General features: G+C 39.8%; 1 protein-coding gene across 1 annotated transcript in view; it reads left to right on the plus strand.

Annotated features, from left to right (window-relative positions):
- Positions 1 to 20376, plus strand: part of PRKCH (protein kinase C eta) — a 231878-nt gene that overhangs the window by 59397 nt on the left and 152105 nt on the right. The window contains exon 2 of the mRNA XM_063089164.1: positions 6317 to 6380. Coding sequence (XP_062945234.1) covers positions 6317 to 6380 — 64 coding nt within the window. The remainder of the gene's footprint in view (positions 1 to 6316; positions 6381 to 20376) is intronic.

Raw genomic sequence — 20376 nt, forward strand, 5'->3', positions numbered from 1 at the left:
CATGGCTGGCTCCTTTACTGGCCTGGTTGTGGAGGGTGGGGGGTGTGGCTGAGGCCTGTGAGCCCCCCTCTCTGGCTCAGGAGCCTGGGGAGTTTCTGATGGCATGGTTGTCACTGGGCTGGATGCAAACATCAGGAGTGTGTGGCTAAGGCCCTCAGCTCCCCTCCATCCCAGCTTGGGGACCTGGGGTCTTCTGGTCCTTTTGGGTTTTATAGGTGTTCTTTGGTGGTGGTAGAGCTTTACTGGTTAATATCAGAACTCTGTCTCTGGTCTGTGGGTTTTTTGTGTTTTCTTTCAGTTCTGTGTTGGATTATTCACTATTCTCACTACTTAAACTCTGCATTGGAACTAATTTGTTGTCCTTTGACTACTTCTGAAATGGGGGAAATTCCTATAGGGACCAGCACTTGAGCCCTGTGGTTGAGCTAATTTGCTGCTTTGCTGCTGATTCTCTGGGGAAGGCTTTTTGTGCAGCTCAGGTTTTTATAGTTGAACTTTTAAGCACTTTGGGGTCTTGTGAGGTCTGATACACCTGTGTTGTGTGGTATCTCTGGCCTGGGCCTGAGTCTTTTCAGCAAACTGCACCTCCTGCAGTTCTAAACTCCTGATCCGTCTCCACTAAGTGGCCTGTGTTGATTGAAGAGCAGATCAGCTGTCCATGCTATGCCCCAGTGTTCTCACGGTGGGCCAATCTCCCCCAATCTCTATACTCCAAACACTTCCCATGGGGCGGACCATGTGCTGGGCCCTTGTGATGACTTACTGGCCTTTGAGTGGCTCCTTTTTTCAGTTGTCTGTAGCCCCTCACTCCTATGCGGGTCCACAGGAACCCTGTCATTGGTTTTGCTGGGCTGGGGGCCTCCACGGCCCTCCTCTCCCCTGCAGTCTCCAAGCAACTTCTCACAACAGGCACAGTTGTGGCTTTTGCCAGCTCTTGCTCCATGTGCTTACCAGGGCCAGGCTTGAAGTGGCTGGAACTGGAAATGGTGGGAGCAGTTTTTTCTTTCTCTCATCATAGCTTTTCCCGCCTTCATGAACTTCGTAGGTCTCTCCTCCTCTTCCCCTGAGCTGTAGTGGCCCCAGCATGGCAGTCTTTGCTTTTTAATAGTTGCAATTTGGTTGATTTTGGGAGAGAGTGACACCGGGGACTGTCTGTTCCACCATCTCGATTCCTGATTCTGATAGTGTCTTTTAAAGAGCAGAAGTTTTAATTTTGATGAAGTCCAATTTATCAATTTGTTCTTTTTTGGATTGTATGTTAGATTTCTTATCTGTGAAATATTTGCCTAACCCATGGTCCCAAAGACTTTCTCTTATGTATTTTTCTAGAAGTTTTTGGGTTTTAGGTTCTCGGTTTAGGTCTCCGATCCATTTTGAATTAATTTATGTGTGAGTAACCATGTGTGGGTTGAAGTTATTATTTTGTTTGTGGATCTCCAATTGTTCCAACACCATTTGTTGACACTGAGTTTTTATACTATTGTTCATTTATCTATTTGCATATAAGAATACCATTTTTAAAAGGCCACTGCTTTTTGTGCTTCAACAAAGGCCCAGGAGTTTCCCTCCTTAGACAGAGTGGTCTGTAGGGCAGAGCAGTTAGTGTATTCATTGCTCCCTGAACGACTCTGACTGTAAGAACGCTGAATATGCCCATTTCTGTGTGGGCTGCCCTAGACTCTGGCTTCAGCTCTGTTCTGTTGTACATTCTGTCAGTGCCTCAGATGATGGCATAGCTAACTTGAAGCCCTGATTTGGGGACCTTAAAGCTGAGGAGAGTGAATGAACTCACTCTATTTGGGATCCAAAACCTTGGGGCTTGGATCAGCAAGCTAAAATTCTACAGAAAAAATATAAAGTGCTTAGGTTTTCATGGGGATTTTGGTCCTAACCACTGTACAAGTGCAGGAAGTGGCAAAGTTTTATAACACATAGAAAAGATACAGTGGTTTTAGTTGATGCAAATTCAACCTGGGCCACTGGGGCTTTTTAAAGAGCCCATGCAGTCTAGCTGCACCAGTAAAGGGCATTGTTACTGTCAAGATCAAGGTTGGTGATAATCTCGCTGTCCCCTGTGAGGGTCAGGCCACCCCCTGAGGCTGATGTTCACTCTTTAATGGGGGTTTGTAAAAATTAGGGCATGTTGGGAAGAAACTGACCAGGAGGAGAAAACCATGTCCTATGTGAAGCTACTGAAGAAGCTTGGGATATCTTGTTACTTTGTTTACTCATTTATCCCACAAACTACTTCAGTCCTCTGTAGGAAAGGCAGGGTCCTCAGGGACAGGCACAATGACTACAACCTGATGTGGGTCCCAGCAACAGCCTCTATAACAGGTATGAAGTTGCCCAACTGTTTAAAAGGGGTCTGGGAGGGTCTCCCTCTAAAGGTGAGTTTTGAGTTGAATCTTGATGGTCAAATAGAAGTCTGACAAGTAAAATAGGGAAAGGGTTTTCCAGTCAGAAAGATTACATGCCCCAAATCACTAGGCAATAAGTTTTAGACAGGCGATGTGTAATTTTCACAATTTTGACTACATTCCCCAGTGTGCTGCCTGACCCATAATACGTTTTGTTGCTCTTTCAGAATAAATAATGTAACATGCCTCCCTGGAGAGTGTACAAGAATGAAAAGAGGCTGAGATACAGGTTGGATGTGTTTGGGGTGGTGGGGAGACTGAGGCTGGAAGGTGGGAAGGGGCATAGTGTCTTGGGCTATGTGCTGCACTAAGTACTTTGTACTTTATCATGGAAAGAGAGGAAACATGAAAGAGTTCTAAGTCACATGGCAGATTTTAATTTTTGAAACGTGTCTCAGCTGGAGGACAGTAGTCTGGGGCCAGAAACTAGCTAGAAGGCCATTGCAAGAGGCCAGATGAGGTCCGACAGTAGGAATGGAGAGGAGAGAGAGGTTTAGGAGACACTCAGAAAGCAGACTTGATGGGATCTGGTAGCAATTACATGTATGTGGTGAGGCACCTGGGCTTCCCATGTGGGCTTCCAGGTAAATGGTGGGGTCAGGAGTGAGAGGAGGACCAGGAAAGAGTGGTGCTCTGGAAGCACGGAACTCAAGACTCATGAAGGAAGCTGTCACAAGAATTAGATGTGTAACAGGTTGCAGGAGCTGTTTCAGTGCTGTAGGAAAGCAGGGAAGCAGATTTCAGGGGACAGCACAGGTGTGAGAAGGTGTGGGAGGATGTGATAATTGTCAAATATTTGACTTCTCTTTGGCTGGCAATTTGGATAAGTCTTTTGGGTACAAGTGATAGAAAACCTATTCAAACTGGCTCAAACATGAAGGGGAATTTATGGGCTCAACTAACTGAAAAGTCCAGAAGAATCAAGCAAGGCTTCATGTAAGGGTTTAAGTGATATCATCAAGACCTGGTCTCTCTGTGTCTTGTCTCTCCCCTCTTCATTGGCTTCTTTCTCTAACACAGTGTGGTGGCAACAAGGGTGCCAGACAGTCCCAAGTTTATGTCCTTCTGGATTGAAGTTCTGCGGAAGTAATATCATGTCTCTTTCTTGTAGATCCAGGATTCCTAATTAGACCTACTTGGATTTTGTGCCAAAACTGAACCAGGAGTTACTGAGGATAGGGAGTTGCCATTACTCTGATAGCCAAATAAAAGGAATGTGTCAGTTCCAGGCTAGTCATCCTGGCTGGGGGAATTGGGTGTTAGCCTGGGTCACTTGTCCATTCTGGAGCTCAGGGAAGAATTCCAGCTGAACCATTTGGACTACTTGTGGGGCAGGGTAGTTCTCAAATAAAGTTCAAGTGCTGTTCCAGAAGCTGGAATGGATATTCTAGGTAGAGAGATAGTAGCCACTAGAGCTGTAGAAGATGGAACTAGGGTCAGTGAGTGGAAACTATTGGTTGTGCTGCATTTCTGCTAATAGAGAAAGATCTGTCTATGGAGTACAGGAGTGAAATAAGCCAGCTGTTGAGGTAGTGAGTTGACTGTCACTGGTGGTATCCAAACAATCACCATGAATAAATGACAACAGCCCCTCAGCACTGCGTAGAAGGAATTGATAAACTCTAAGGCTGCATTTTTCAAACTGTTTCTCTGTGGCACAATAAGGAATACATCTTTACCCAGTATAACCTTATACATGGATACAAAACTGGAAACAAACATTTCATGTAGTAGGACTTTTCCTTACTACCTGTAGCATGTTCATATTTTCTGTCCCATTTTATTCTACTTAATCCCTGTTGTATGCAACCCACTAAATTCTTTTCGTGTCCCTCTAACAAATCTTGACCTGCAGTTTGTAAGACCCCGCTCTAAGGTCTGATGTCTTAACACTTATGCCCTAGATGGACAAGGCTTTGAAGATGGTGTTTGAATTTGGCTTTTCCATTACTATAATGGCATGGGTCAAAAATGAGGAAGAAACCTGTTCTACTTGTGAGAGCCCCTGATTCCTTAGAATCATGGTGGAATCTCCTGCCGTCTGTCACAGCAGCCCCTGACCCACTGGGTGGAGTGACCTTCTTTGTAGGCCTTGGAGGCAGAGTTGGAGAGAGTTTACAGGCTGGCCGTGGGTTGCAGGATGGCGGAGGCGGCCTGGCAGTCTGTCTGTCCCGAGGCCGGCAGCTGCTGTTTCTGTGCCAACAGTGGTTTGTGCTGTGAGGTCGAATGTATGTGTATGTGTGTGTTCTCTGCCAGGTCTTTATATTGAAGACGAGGGAGTGGCTTTTAAAAATAACATATTTTTGAGTTTAATCAAGTCAAGGCAGAGTGTGGAGACAATTAGAGACTGACATCCTGTTTAGTCATCTCTCCAGAGAGCTCTATTTTCAGAATTATTCTATAAAGGTTCACAAGTGGTGGTAAGATAGTTAAGGGGATATTGTTAAGTTAGCAGTAGTCATGATGCATGTAACTGATTTGGCATGGAGGTGATTTGCAGTGTGGGCACCCACATTGGTATCAGATTTTATGTAGTGAAAGGGAGGGTTGTAGCTATAGGCTGTTACACAGGTAAAACTTTCTGAGTCTGTATAAAACAGGCTGAAAAAGTATATAATCAAGGTGTGGTGTTAGTTAAAAATACGTGGTGGTGACCTAGGTCAAGACCAATGATTTTTTTTTTCTTTGGTTTTTGTTCACCTATGGGTACAATAAAACAGTAAATAGTATTGTTAAGGTTCTTCAAGATCATGTCAGAAATGCTGAATAATGATTTCATAGGAATTCAGATGAGAACAGTGAGGTTCGGTGGGAAGGGCCTTGTCCAGAGGCCAGAGCCAGCTGTGGCAGAGTCAGACCAGAGTCCGTGGCCTGGTCTAGTGCACAGTTCTTTCTACTGTACCATGAGATTTGCAACTTATTCATATTCTACCGAAAATGACTATCCATACCTCTACTCAGCTTCTCTTGACTTCCCTCTTTCAGATGAAGGTCAGAGGCAGAAATGAGCCCATGGGCTGAATCTGACAAGATTTACGTAAGGACAATTGTAAATTCATGTATTTGTGACCACAGGAAGCTCACGATGCAAGGCTTAGAGGTGTTCGTGGACAGGAAGGCTAGCATCGGGAGGAAGAGGGCAGAGGCTGCCCTCCTGAGCTGGTGGTGATCACAGCAGATTTGGAGGGCACTATTCCGTCCCGGGTGCCATGCTGCATGAGGGTCTTTGGGAAACCAGAGTGCATGAAAGGACTTCAGGCTGCCTCATTTGCAGAATGTATGCCTTGCTATCTCTACTGATGAGAACTTTAAGGGATGTTGATGCCCCTGTGAACATCAAGGGTAGTGAATGCAGAGCTCCTAAACTTTCTTCCCCAGCGCTTCCTTAAGATGGACTATACTTTGGTGGAAACGTACAGAGGCTCGATACTTTTTACTCCATAAAACTAAAGATTTGCAGTTGACCATGCCACATTTGTTCATGACCCTGTATGTTGCCATCATTTCTCTATTTTGTATTCCTCCCATGTGATTTAATAAAATGCTGCTCTTACAAGTGGTATACATAAGATTTGGATGTCTGAAAACAATTACCAAGTATATAAGTGCTTTTCTATATCATGAAGAGTCCAAAATGGAAGAGAATAAAATTCAAGAGGAGGGAAATTCTGAAAAAAAAAACCAAAAATGCAGTTTCTTTTAGATTTGCTTTTCAACCTTTACAATTTATTGAGCTTTCCCTTGTTTCCTTGCCCTTCTACTGTTTAATGAAAGTCTTAGATTTGATTTATGGCTGTAATTTACACATTTAGGACACTCTGTAAAGATTTACTCAAAGCTCACAAACAGTATCTTAGTATTAAAATATAACGTACATTTTCTTTTTCTCTTTCCAGGTGGATCTGGAGCCAGAGGGGAAAGTATTTGTGGTAATAACCCTAACAGGGAGTTTCACTGAAGGTAAGCATGAGTTTTGGGTGGTTTCTGGTATATGTTTAATCTCGGTTCATTCTCAGTAGGAATTTCTATCATGGAAATTATGGAAAGAGCATTTTGTTAAAGATGCTTAAAAAATCACTCTCTTTAATCTGGCTGTCTGGTATTTTTGTCTGTTGGTTTAGGTTGCCAGATTAAATATATTTGCTAAATCTGGCAATCTCATGTTTTCTTTAACATAGTCACTGAGTTTTTGTTTTTATTCATCATCATCTTAGCTGGATTGGTTTTTTGCCTCTTTTGGTTCATGGCTTTAGATTTTTGGCTTTGCGCCAACCTTTTAGATTGTCCTTGAATGTTTGTGAAGGAAGTTTAGGGATCATGTTCTCTTTTTTATAATCTCTTACTTATTCTTGCCCTTTAAGGGAGTCTGTTCTTCAACCCCTGCTACCCCAAATAATGTTTTTTATAAACTGAAGTAAACTTTATATATGGTGAAATAAAAGATCAGATGTGAATAATCTGAATTTTGACAAACACATACAAGTGTGAAACCAGCAACCCAGTCAGAGTTACGTTTCTGTCACTCTGAGAGTTCCCTTGTGCCCTATCTCAGTCAGTCCCCTGCTCCTAGAGGCAACAAATGTAATGCTGTCTTTCACTGTGGATTAGTTTTGCCTATTCTAGAAGCTCATATAAATGGAATTATACAGTATGTTCTCTTTTGTACCTGTTTCTTTCTCAGCATCATTTCTGTGAAATTCATTTATATCATTGTGTATATCACTATTTTGTTCATTTTTATTTCCAAGTGGTATTCCATTCTGTAAATGTAGCACCCATTTTTTTACCCATTCTCCTCTTGGTGGACTTTTGGAGTTTTTCCTGTTGTTGTCTATTATGAATAATGCCTCTATAAACATTCTTATACATAAATTTTTATGTGCATAACATTTTCATTTCTTTTGGGTAAATACCTACAAGTGGAATGTCTGGATAATAGAGTAGGTGTATGTTTCATAAGACATTCTCAAACGGTTTTCCAAAGTGATTACATTATTATATTCCCACCAGCAATGTATGAGAGTTCCAGTTGTTCCATATCCTCACCAACTCTTGGTATGGCCATTCTTTTTTAATTTTAGCTGTTCTGGTGAGTATGAAATGGTGTCCTGTGGTTTTCGTTTGCATTTCTCTGCTGTTGAGCACTTTCTCTTGTGCTTATTGGCCATTCATATTTTTTGTTCGATAAGTGCCAGTTTCAGTCTTTTGCCCTATTTTCTAAAATTGGGTTTGTCTTTTTATTATTTATTTATAGTTCTTTATGTTTTCCAGACATGAGTCCTTTATGAGAAATATGTATTGTGAATACTTTCTCCTAGTCTGTGGCTTGCCTTTTCATTTATTTAACGGTATCTTTGAGTGGAAGTTTTAAATTTCTATGAAGTCAGGTTTATAAATCTCTTCTTTCATGGTTTGTACATTTTGTGTCCTCTCTTAAAAATCTGTCTGTCATAGGGTCACAGAGATATTCTCCTGTATACTTTTAAAACCTTATAGTTTTATGTTTAGGTTTGTGATCCCTCTTAAGTTGGTATTTGTCTGTGATATGACAGTAGAGTTGAATTTTTTTTATACACACTAATCCAGTTATTTCAGCACCATTTGTTGAAGAGGCTCTCTTTTTCCCCATTGAACTGCCTTGGAATCTTTGTTGAAAATCAGTTGACCATATGTGTGCGTCTGTTTCTGAATTCTCTTTTCTGATCTGTTGATGTTTCTCCATCTCTATGCCAATACGACACTGTGCTCACTATTGTTGCTTTACAGTGAGTCTTGAAGATCAGGTGGTGTGTGAGCCCTTCACCTTTGTTCTTTTTTGTTTTTGTTAAAGATGGTTTTAGCTCTTCACGGTATTTTGCATTTTGATGTCTGTTTTAGAGTCAGCTCACGTATTTCCACCCAAAGCCTGCTGGATTTTGAATTGAAATTGTGTTGAATCTATAGATCAGTTTGAGGAGAATTAATACCTTAATAATGTGAGCATCTTCAAATCATAGACATGGCATATCTCTCCATCTTTTAATGTCAATGTTGCTCATCAATATCTCCAATAGTATGTAATTTTCAATATACAGGTCTTACATGTGTTTTTTAAAACGTATTCCAAGGTATTTTAAGCTTTTCAATGCTGTTATAAATGGTATTTTAAAAATTTCTTCTTGAAATTGTTTATTACCAGTATGTAGAGATGAAATTGATTTTTGTATATTGACTTTGTATCCTGTGACATTACTAAATTCACTTATTTTAGTAGAGTTTTTTTTTTGTAGATACGTTAAGATTTTCTATGTAAACCATCATGTTGTCTATGAATAAAAACAGTTTTCTTTTTCTTTTCTAAAATTTATGACTTTTATTTCTTTTTCATGCCTTATTGCATGCTGAGGCCTCTAGGACAGACATCCTTTCCTCATACCCAATCTTAAGAGGACAGAATTTAGTGTTTCCCCATTAGGTATGATGTTAACTGTATTTATTTTATAGATTCACTTTATCACAATTGAGGAAGTTCCTTTTTAGTCTTCATTTTCTGGTATTTTTTTTTTTTTTTAAGAGTGGCTTAAATTTTGGAAAATGTTTTTTTTAAATTTATTTATTGAGATGATCATATGGTTCTTCTCCCTTATTTTCCTTTATTTTCTAGCAGGTAGTTAAATTACTGGCTGATCACCTTAAAATTATGAAGGCTTATAAGGGTGGGACTGTTTCACTTTTTTCTCTTCGTCCTAAGGGAAATTCTGTAGTCCTAGGACATATTCTTTGCTTATAAGGCATAGCCAGCCTGGGGTTCCAGTGGAAATCTCAAGGTGTTTTACGTTCTTTTAACTTTGTGGCACTCAAGCTTCAGACTTTCTCTCCTACAGTGGGAAGAGCTGGAATTTCAGTTCTTGTCTTTCGGTATTCTAGCTCCTGCTCTTTTCTGGGCCTCTTGGAGACTCCCTTGTACATGCACAGTTTAGGAGAAAGCAAAGATTTGAGTTTACATATTTGGAAGTTTTTCTGTCTGTAGCCCCATCCTTTCCAGGATTTCTTTCCTCAATATGCAGTCATCTGGTAGTCCTGAATTTTGTCATTTAACTCCTCAAGCCAATTTGGCTGTGGCTTCCTGCTTGAGTTCTGTTCACTCAACCCTGGGCAGCCTAGGGAATAATCTGAGAAAAGCCCTACAAATGTGGACCTCACCCAGTGCAGTTCCCTTCACTCAAGTGTCAAATTCCCTCTAGTTTGTGCCTATTTTTGGTTGTTCTCCAGTGTCTTCAACTAGGTGTTTTAAAATATATTTTTCAAAGATTTTAATTGTTTGACAGGAGGGTTAGTCTCCACCATTACTAAAATCCTATGAAGATTTTTAAACATGTGGCTTAATGGTTTGTATGTCTGGTGTTGACACTTTGCAAATTGGTTATACTTTCTTTGAGAAATAGTTTTCTCTGCTTCTCTCAGCCAGCCACTCATTCATGTGGGTGAATTGTTTCAATATTAAAGTTTTCCAAACTGTTGTCTCAATTGTTAATTCTTGCCTTTTTGCATAATATTAAAAGTAGCAGAAACCTGGGATAGTTGGATATAAAGAAAACTGTCCAGCTTACAGCTTGGGGGTCTTTTGCCTGCTCTCAGGTCTTTTTATTTTGCTTGGTGTCTTGGGCATACAGGATTTGTGGGGAACATGAGGCTGCTCCTAGCTCAGTTGAATAAAATTAATGTAATATTACAGAACATTGTTGATAGAACATTCTTGCAATGCATATGGAACATGGGTCAACCACGGTAGGAAGAAATGCAGCAGTGAAGAGAGAGACTAGAATGAGGAGTAGGTGAGATTCTGAGATTGCTGAATCACCTTTCTGCTCTAAGTTGTAAGGGACCAATGAAGTAAGGCCATATATGTTAGACCAGGTCTGATTGTGCTGCAGTCACTATGTGACTTCTTTTTTATAGCTATGCCAGCTCTCTAGGACTGAATGACATTAATGCTTTATCTTCCTTAACTGTGCTTTAGAAACATTAGAACACTGACACTGGGATACACCTGGATGTTCTCATTGTATTTATTTCTCAGTTTTAGTGATAAGAAGAATGAAATGGTAAATCATATCAGTGGTGAGTTCGTACTCATTGTAATTAGTTCTTAGACCATTGCAACTGTAGTCCTTTCAGAGCTGACCCTGGGTAAAACTGTGAGATAGGCTGAGTTCCTCTTTGGTAACTCTACCACCCCGTTAAGCTAGTCTTTTCTCTCTGCCTTCAGCTGTCTCTTGCTTGAGTAAGAAGCCCAGTGATCTCCTCTGTCCAGTTGCTGATAAGGAAGATAGTGAATTCATGGGCTAATTCACACTAAAGTGATAGTTACTCTACCTCTTTTAGGTGTGTTTGCATATTTAAAAAGATACTAGAAAAGCTGTTTTATCCATGAGAAATAGACTTTAAATGTTAAATTTCAAGAGCTATGGCTTCTGCATGTGGTATATATTTTAAGAACTCCAGATCTGTTCTCTCTGTCTCTGTGGGAACATTTTCTTTCCAGTTTAGCTCCTAGACTTGGGGTCAGCTTGAGCTTGTACATTGCTGCTGCCTTAGAGTGCAGCTCCATTGTCACATGCACAGGACATGATGGCTTCCTCTGTGTCTGTGTGACACAAGGAAGAAATGGAGCCTCTACCATGCGCCTGCTGTGGCTGTGGCAGCAGCCTGGCCCTGACACTGTGAACATGTCCCTGGCTTGGCTTCTGTCCTGGCAGCCACCTTAGATTATCCCCAGCTGTAAAATGACAAGTTGGCTAGTGGAACATTTGGAGCTCTGGTTCCCATCTTGGATGCTGAAGGGCTTCACAGAAAGAAGCAGTGTAAGGTCTGGGCTACCTGGTGTGTCTTGGACTGTGAAAGTGGCATTGGGCTGGGATCCTGGAGGGATTGCCAAATTGCAACAAATGTTGGCTGAGCCTCAGGTGTCATCTAAGTCTCACAGGGTTGTCCTGAAGGTCAGATAGTGTAATATGTAGGGAAGCACTTTGCAAACTATAAAGCACTGTAGGAAGGTATACTAGCAGGATTGTTATCTCCATGTTCCTGTGGTCACAGCAGCGAGATCCAAGTCATTCCCCCCATTCCTGCCCTGGGAACTGTTGTGTACTCAGCAGGTTTGTTTTAACACTTACTTAAGTTTACACTAGAATCCTCAAGAATTTAGTGGACAGTTATTAGCATAATGTTGGCTTATCTCCATGACTATTTTCCTTTCCTTGCCTCCTACTGGAGTTCTGCCATTAGCTCAGACTCTATCATCTTAGAGATCTCCTTTTTTAAAAAATTGCTTTAATGCAGTCATGATCTATGATATACAGGGCTAGTATCAGGGGCTACTGACTGCTGCTTATCTCATCCTGTCTCATTTTCTTTTATTTCCTTAATTTTGCTGAATTAGCTCTGGCAAAAAATTTTTGTTAAATGTAAGACATGATTGAGAAATATGAGAAAAATCCCTGCTGCGTGCAGACCTGTTATCTTATCATAGATGCTGGGGAGATAAAGATGAACCAGACACACACTCTCCTGAATGAGCTCAGAGGAGGGAAGGTTAGATGTGTCCTGTGTATGCACTGCAGGAGCAGGTCCCACTGCAGGAATAAGTCCAAGGCACTGTGTTGGCATGGGGAATGTGTAATCAGATCAGCCAGGAGGTTTTAGAGAAATCTTTTCAGGGCCGGTGATGTTTAAAGCAAATTTGAATGATAAATAGGAATGTGCCAGGAGGAGAAGGTAGTTCAAGAGTGGAAGGCAGTTTGTACGAGGCACAGAGGTGAGAGAACATTGGCAGGTTCCAGAAACTAGAGTGGAGGTGCCTGAGGTGGGGGAGTGTGATGGGAGATATGGCCAGATACTCAGGAGGGCCTTTTGTGTAGGTTTTCCCAGGACAGTCACAGTTCCAGTGTATCTGTTAGCAGTGCCACTTCTCACTCTCAGAAGGGTGCCAGGTTAGATGATACATTGCATGGTCACTCTGCTTCTAGGCCAGTAGAAATGATGAAGTGCCAGAGAAGGGTTTTGAGCAGAGAGAAACAAGATCAGATTTGGTGGCAGTAGGTTTGAGGACTGGGGAGAAGACTGGGATGTGGAGAGCCATTGAGAGACTATCAAAGTGTCCAAGGGAAAGAGTATTAGGGCCTGAGTTAAGTTGGAAATGTGGGGATGGAGCAGAGGGGTCAGCTTTGAGAGATGTGTTGGTAGTAAAATCAGCAGGAATAGGCAGTCCATTAGAAGTACGGATGTGAAGAAGGAGCAGTCTCAGATGAAGCTCAGATGGTGGCGGAGAGTCACTCACCAGCGTAAAAACACAGGAGTGGAAGATGACAAATTCAGCCGTGAACAAGTGGAGTTTGGAGTGCTTTTGGGAAATCCAAGTGGAGATGTCTAGGAGGAATTGGAAATAAGAGTCTGGAGTTTGGCACAATGCCTGGGCCTGAGATACAGCTGTAGGTGCCAAATGGAAGACAAGTCTCTGGCCATGGGTGAAGGGGCCTGATGAGAAGATTTAGGGAGAAAACCAAGGCTGACCAACAACATAACTCTGTGGAACGCCATCATTTAAGGACTTTGGCTCATAGGTTATAATTTGTCAGAGCAATCCAAACTATGTTGAAGGTTTACTTAATTACCCATTTTGCTAATATAGTCATTACTCATGCAGTAATATTTGTGTGCTTACTGTATGCCAGGGACTGTTTTGCCAGATGGTATAACATCTTCCAAATTGGCATTAAAATGTTTAATAATGAAGTTTGAAGAAATAACAGAACAGAAAAGGCTTTGAAAAGTAATGTTTGAATTGGTGGTAACAGTAGTATCTTCAAAGTTTAATGATACAGTGTGCTGTGTGCAGGTTTATGTGTAATGCCAGGGTAGAAAGAACAGATTGACCTGCTGAAACACATACAGTGAAGGCTCTTCACTGAATTGAGGTAGGAGAAGAAAAAATCTTTGCCAATCATTGCTTCATGGAAGTCTCTGATAGAGCCCAAGGCATAAAGTTATCAACTGGATCAGAAACCCCTCACCATTGTTCATCTTGAGAAAAGCCTTATCACTCTTGATCAGATACAGAATTCCCCTAAGCACTGAGACAGGAGCAGACACACTTGAAGTGATTTATTATTTTGTAAGAGCTGTCTAATGTCAATCTTTATTCCATTCTGACTAAGAAGCCTTTCTGGAGCTAACTGGAACTGCAATCTAATCAAACTGAAATTTATTTTAGTAATGAAATACACCTGGATTTTTAAGGCAGCCTCTCGATGCTGTCATTGTGGCTGTGTCTGTGATTTTCACTATGTTGGACTGGTTTTTACCTAGAAGAGTGGAATGACACATAAAAAAGGTTGAAATAAAGGAAACTGATGGAAATGCATCAAAGTAAGTTCATAACTGCTGTAATTGGAAGAGATCCAACAGAAAGAAATTAAAGTATGATACCTCTTCATGTGAGGACAGGTCAAAAAGACGTTACTAAATTGTTATGTTATTAAGATTGTGATGTAAGATTTTAAGATGTGAAGAGAGTGTGGTGTAAGATTTTAAGATTTTGCATAAGTGAAGTGCAATAGTCTGAATGTTTGCCCCCTCCAAAGCTCATGTTGGAGCTTAATCCCCAATATGGTGGAGCCTTTAAGTGGTGATTGGATCGTGATGACTAGGCCCTTGTGAATGGATTAATGGGTTATCAGGGAGTAGACTGGGGGCTTTATAAGGAAAGCAGGAGAGCACATTAGAACGCTGTTGCTCAGCCCTCACTATGTGAGACCCTGCATTGCCAAGGTACTCCGTAGAGAGTTCCCACCAAGAAGGCCCTCACCAGGAGACAAATGACAAAATGGGAACAGTGATTGGTTATGTGATGATATTAAGGGATCGTTAATATTATTTAGGTGTGATTGCGGTATTGTGGTTGTTTAAAACAAAAAGAGCATCTATTAGAAACACATTTTGAAATATTTACTGATGAAGCGATATGACCTCTGGGATTTATTTCAGAGTAATCCAAAGGTGGGTGAAGGGGATGGGATATAGATGGAACCAGATTAGCTATGAGTTGATTATTGAAACTGGACGATGGATATATGTTTGCATGTGGGTTTATTATATTATTCTGTCTACTTTTGCATGTGCTTAAAATTCTCATTGATAAGAAGTTAAAAAGCAAAATAAGACGGCAAACTTTAAGAATGTCTATTTCTTAAACAAAAACTGGAATCTGGGTTGCCTTTATGACATCAAAACGATGCTTTAACTTTGAACACATGTTACTTCTTGTCATTTCTAAATTAAAGCTGGAGGGATTTTTTATGTGTGTATGTATACATTTAATCTTTAATTCCTTCTTATGTATTATGAAAAGGTAAGTTAAAATTTTAAATGACTAAAGTATTTCAGAAAGGTTTTTTGAAGTGCTAAATGAATACTAAGCTATGAGTCAAAAAACTGAAGGTAGGAAGAGGTAAGATAATTCCTTTCATTCCGTCATAAAATTGTCATCATGAATGACAAGTAGATCATCTCCTACTAACAATTACATAACATTTCACACTTGCAAAGTTTAATTTCGAGGTAGTTTCCTAAAAGAATAAAATAAAAAGAACTAATGGTAGAAGTGTCTTTATAAGAGAGTAAGACAGAAATTCTGAGTGCCTATGTTTCTTTCCCAGAGTTCCCAAAGCAAACATTGAAGGTATTCAATTGTGTACCAGTTTTGAGGGGAAAAAAATCACTTCTTAAAAAACAAACGAAACCCTGACAAAGCACTTGTTACTTGTAGAATTGAAGCTTGTTTAGAAAAAAGGCCTTTTACTTTTGCTAAAACCTTGAATTGCCCCTTTCTTTTAAACTCTTATTATATAACTTGGAACTGATACACACATTTCTCCTGGGGAGAATATGGAAAGGCACCTGAATTTTGGTATCACTTATTGGACTACGAAGGCAGCACACAGTGGTGCAGAATAAGATTCTGATCTTTTTCTTTTTGTACTAATGCCTGTTTTTAGCTCAGATTTCCTGTGTGAAGCCACTGGTTTACAAATAATTATGTTCTTTCCTGAATCATTGGGGCCACATGGACCAACAACGTAGATGAAGCGTGCGTTACCGATTTGAAGTTGTGACTGACAGTTTCTCACTCTTATGTAATACTTCTAATACATGTCGTTTTAAAAAAAAATTATCTCTGCTAGTAGTTGATTTATAGCATTCCTGTCTCATGTTTCAAGCCAGTGGCAACTTGTTGATTTAATTTTTTAAAAAGTTAGCATTAAAAAAATTATTCCTTTGGCCTTTCAGCCTGAGGAATTAGTGAACATTTTAGTTTTCTTGCTGGTCCAAACAGTTCTTGTGGCTACTGTTGGAAGTGACTTCCAGGTTGAAGACAGGGTAGGAGAGAAAGAAGGAATTGAGGAAATGGGAAAAGAATAGGAACTGGGAAAGGAAGAAGTGATATTTTTAAAGGATTGAAACGAATTGTCGTGTCATAGTTTGCTTGCTCCTCTTCTCCATAAAATCCAGGTTATTTACTGAATGCCTTTGAAGGACTCGAAACTGTGTTGTGCTTATAATTTAGCAACAGCAGCCCTTGTATTACTTTCGTTCTGGTAGCAGGATGGCCTCTTACTCTAGTAATCAAGTACCTTTATGGGTTCATGCCATCTCATACATTATTTCATTTGCACCCCACAATAAACTTCTGGGGCTGATATAATTCTCAGTATGCAAATGGTGAATCAGGCCCAGGGACACCAATTTGCTATGGTCTCCTGGGTGGTGAGTGCCAGAGCCCAGACGCCAGCTCAGATTTCTGTGCTGAGGTCCAAAGTCTTTCTAGGCCATCCAGCTGTCTGGGGCAGCATTATAGTGTTTTCTCTTTATTCCACCTTGGAAGAAAACTGTCCTTTGGGTGGTATAATCTCCTCCTTCCCAGAGTCTTGTCTTCTTTTGGGATGATGTCATTTTGCAAGGCTTCACTTGTATTTCTCCTTAAACCTGAAGATTGACATTCACCTGGGAAAAGTGCAGCCTTCTCAGATATCAGGCATGGGTGAGAGAGTTCTGGAAAGATGAGCTTAAGATTTGCTCAAATTTTATTGCTGCCAATAGGTTTTCTCAATATAGATCTTAAGCTAGAACTCAGAAGGTAAAAATAAATAAATGAGATCAGCTTAGGGTACGATAGCTGTATCAGCCTAGTTATACCCCAGACATCTTTGGTGTCACCCTACCTATTTCTCTCACTTTCACTGACTATTGATGAAAAACTAAGTGGTGGTTTTGTTGAGGATTTTTAAAAATTGGTTCTCAAAGTGTGATCCTGCAGACTTCTGAGGGTTCTGGAGACATTTTGAGAGGGTCTGGCTTTAGAACTGTTTTCCTTATAATAAATACTGAGATGTTATTTGCCTTTGTTACCCTGCAAAAGAAATGGTGGATAAAACTGCTGCCATCTTAGCACAAATCAAGGTACCTAACTGTAGTCTTCACCGTATCCTTCATTGCCACACAATTGCAGGGGGAAAACAAAGCTAGTTTCACTTAAGAATGTCTTTGATGAAGCAGTAAACATTATTAATGTTATTAAAGCTCAACCCCAAAGACTGTACATCTTTGTAACATTCTGTCACAAAATGGGAAGTAAGCATAAGGCACTTCTGCTGAGTACTGAATACTATTTTGTCTCAAGGAAGAGCACATGTGTGACTGAGCTGTTAACTTAACCACTTTTTGCATGGAACACCATTTCTACTTTGAAAAATGACCAACTACAGTTATGGAACTTGGGAATCTGTCAGGTATCTTAAGAATAAATGAAGTCAGCCTTTTACTTTAAGGGAAAAGACTGCAAGTATTTGGTGCCAATGATAAAATTAGAATCTTCAAACTACAATAGAAAGTTTGGAAAATTTATATCCACCCTTGTGAACTTGACAGAGTTCCAATATTTAAAATCTTTTCTCATGAGTTTGTTGTTGATATTAATTAATAATTGTGATTTTTAAAAATTGTGTAATGAAATGTGTCAATGTTTGGAAGATCTGCATGACTCAGTGAACACATGTTTTTAAAATGACCAAGATGTTACAAAAGCAAGGATCCATTGAAAGCATAACATAGACTAATAGATTTCAATGTAAAAGTATGAAAAGTTCATTGATATTGTTTTATATTACACATTGCAACTTTTGATAAACTACTGCTTGTCAAGTTTTGATGTAGCATCAAAGAAGAATATTCACAATTACCTGAAAAAGCTATTTAAATGCTCTCTTTTCAAAACTACTCTCTGTGTGAGCCTGGATTGTATTCGTATACTTCAGCTAGAACAACATTGCAATGGATCAGATATAGGAGCAGATGTAAGAATCCATCTATATTCTTTTAAGTCAGACATTAAAGAGATTTGCAAATTGTAAAACAGTGCCACTCTTATTAAAGTTTTTTGTTTTGGAAAATGTAGTTATCTTTCATAAAAATGTTGTTTATGTTAACATGCAATGGATTTGTTATTGTTTTAAATAAATGAATAAATATTTTTAAATGTCTCCATTTAAATTTCTAATTTGTCAAATATCAGTAGAACCCACATAAACCAAAACTCTGAGTCCTCAATAATTTCGGACTATAAAGAGGTCCTGGAACCAAAACATTTTAGAATTGCTATGTTAATTTTTCCCTTTCTTCTTTCAAAAGCCCACCCAGCACTTTTAAATTTTAATGACCATAGGGAGAAGGAACTGACAAATATTTGTGTATGTTCCATTGGGGACTGATGTTAGGTGACAGATAATATAGGTGATGTAATTAATTCAGTCATTTTGGAAACTTTAACCCTTTTTTGTAATTGTTTTTACTGTGCAATGTACTTTTTCAGCCAGTTTTTGTTATAAGCCTATTCTCATAAAAATAAGGTCAGGAAGTGACACCAAAGCAACCCAGAAGCCTATGGTGGTTTCTAACTTTAGAGATGCCTGTTACCGGTAGCTTCATGCTAAGCCTTTGCTTGACTCAAGCAGAACCATGCAGTCAGTACTTCTGAGCAAGCGGTCAGAACTGTAAGCACTAAAAGCTGAACCTCAAAAACAGCTCAAAGATCTGTAGATGGAAGCATCAGGAGACACTTCATGTGGCACTTGCTTGTTAACGAGCATGCTCCTTTGAAATCGTGGTTCTTGCAAAACACAGAGTCTGACAAGTTTCTTAATTTTTTCAAACATCATATTTTTTTCATTGAAATTATACTGGTGTGGTATTCTCTCAGTGAAACTGAGATTTGGGTAAAACAGAAATGGTTTAATTTTTTGATAGAAAAATTAATTGCTCCAGCATCAATTTTCATTATTCAATTTTATTTCCAGCAACTCCTTATCTCTCTGCTCTTTTTGTTTCAAATGAAATAGCACAGTTTCTGTTTTCCAGGACACTTATATTGATATCTATTTTCCTAGCTTTTCCCCAGTAACACTTTGTGTCAGTGGGCACGTAGGAGATATAAAGACCTGTTTCTTCCTTTCTTCTGCCCTGAAACTTGCCTTCAGCATCGTGATTTCATTCTGGTGTCTGAGATTTCTATTCTGTGTTTCAAGTCAGTGCTCGTTGACCTCCTGCATGAGGTTGAGAGAGCGTGTGTTGGGGGTAGGCAGGGGTGGTGGGGATGGCAGTGGCCTAGGGTTGCGGACACATTCTTTGTGTATGTCAGAGATTGCCTTAGATTTTGTAAGTGGCAACTTGGTTCTCGCAATATTTTGTAGACAAACAGTTGTTACCTCTAGGAATTTACATTTGGTTACAAAATATACTGGTGAGCAATACTTCTAAATTATTCTAACAGTACTTCTGAATACTTCTTTGGTCCAGTGCATCAAGAGATCTATCTATAATCTGTGTATCTTTCTATCTGTCTATCCATCTGTCCATTCATCTACACACAGAATATTTATGTATAAAATTGTGTAATGATATACATATTCACACACATGTGCGTGCATGTACTTACTAATGACACTGGTTTATTCTCACAGAACTCAAAATTCGGTGTGTGGGTGGAGACACAAACAGTTAGACAAACTAATGTAACATGCCAGGTAGTAAATGCAATAGGAAAAATAAGTCAGAGTAAGGGGACAGAGATGGGGGTTGTGTGTATGATGTTCTGTTCAAGTTAAGTAGTCGGGGAAGATCCATCTGATAAGGTGTCATTTGAGCTGGTCTAAAGGAAGGAACACTTTAGACCTGTGGACCTCGAGGCTGTCTGTGGGGAGAGGGAACAGTAAGTACAAAGACTAAGGGGGAACGTGGTCAGTGAGTTGGAGTTGCAACAGGGAGAGAAATGTGGCTGAGCCCTGCGGCCCAGGGGAGGTGCCGTCATGGCTGTGGGCACAAGGTTGGCGCCCTGTTAATGTCACTTCCCTTCTCAATAGCATACTGTTGTCACTTAAGAGAAGTTCACTTATGTTTGGGGCTGTCTTACCATTTAGCAGATTGAACATATCTTTTCTCCTTTGGCTAGGGGCCTGAAGAGCACAATATTATATCCATTTATAATGAGAATGTACATTGCTAAAGCAAAAGCTAATCTAAGTTCATCATGAAGACTTTCTCAAGTTCTGTGAATATGAATTCCATCTTGGCTTCTTATTGTTCTAAGCTAAATTAGGAGCCATTGCAGTTTAATAAACATTAAAAGTTCAAATTGACTGTCTGGAGATATATAACAAGTCCATGCACTGCTAAATAATTAGCTGTAATTCAGTTCTGGTCATGGGTTATTAAGAAATTTATGTACTCTCATTTATGCACCTTACCCATCTAAAACACAGTAAGAAAATTTAGACTTAGCTGGAGGCTTCTGAAACTTGTTGTGAACCATCAGTTTGTTCTGCAGTTTTAATAAATGCTAGTGACACATCCCTACTAAACATCTGGA

This window comes from Cynocephalus volans, chromosome 3, assembly GCF_027409185.1.
Source record: "Cynocephalus volans isolate mCynVol1 chromosome 3, mCynVol1.pri, whole genome shotgun sequence".
Classification (NCBI taxonomy): Eukaryota; Metazoa; Chordata; class Mammalia; order Dermoptera; family Cynocephalidae; genus Cynocephalus; species Cynocephalus volans.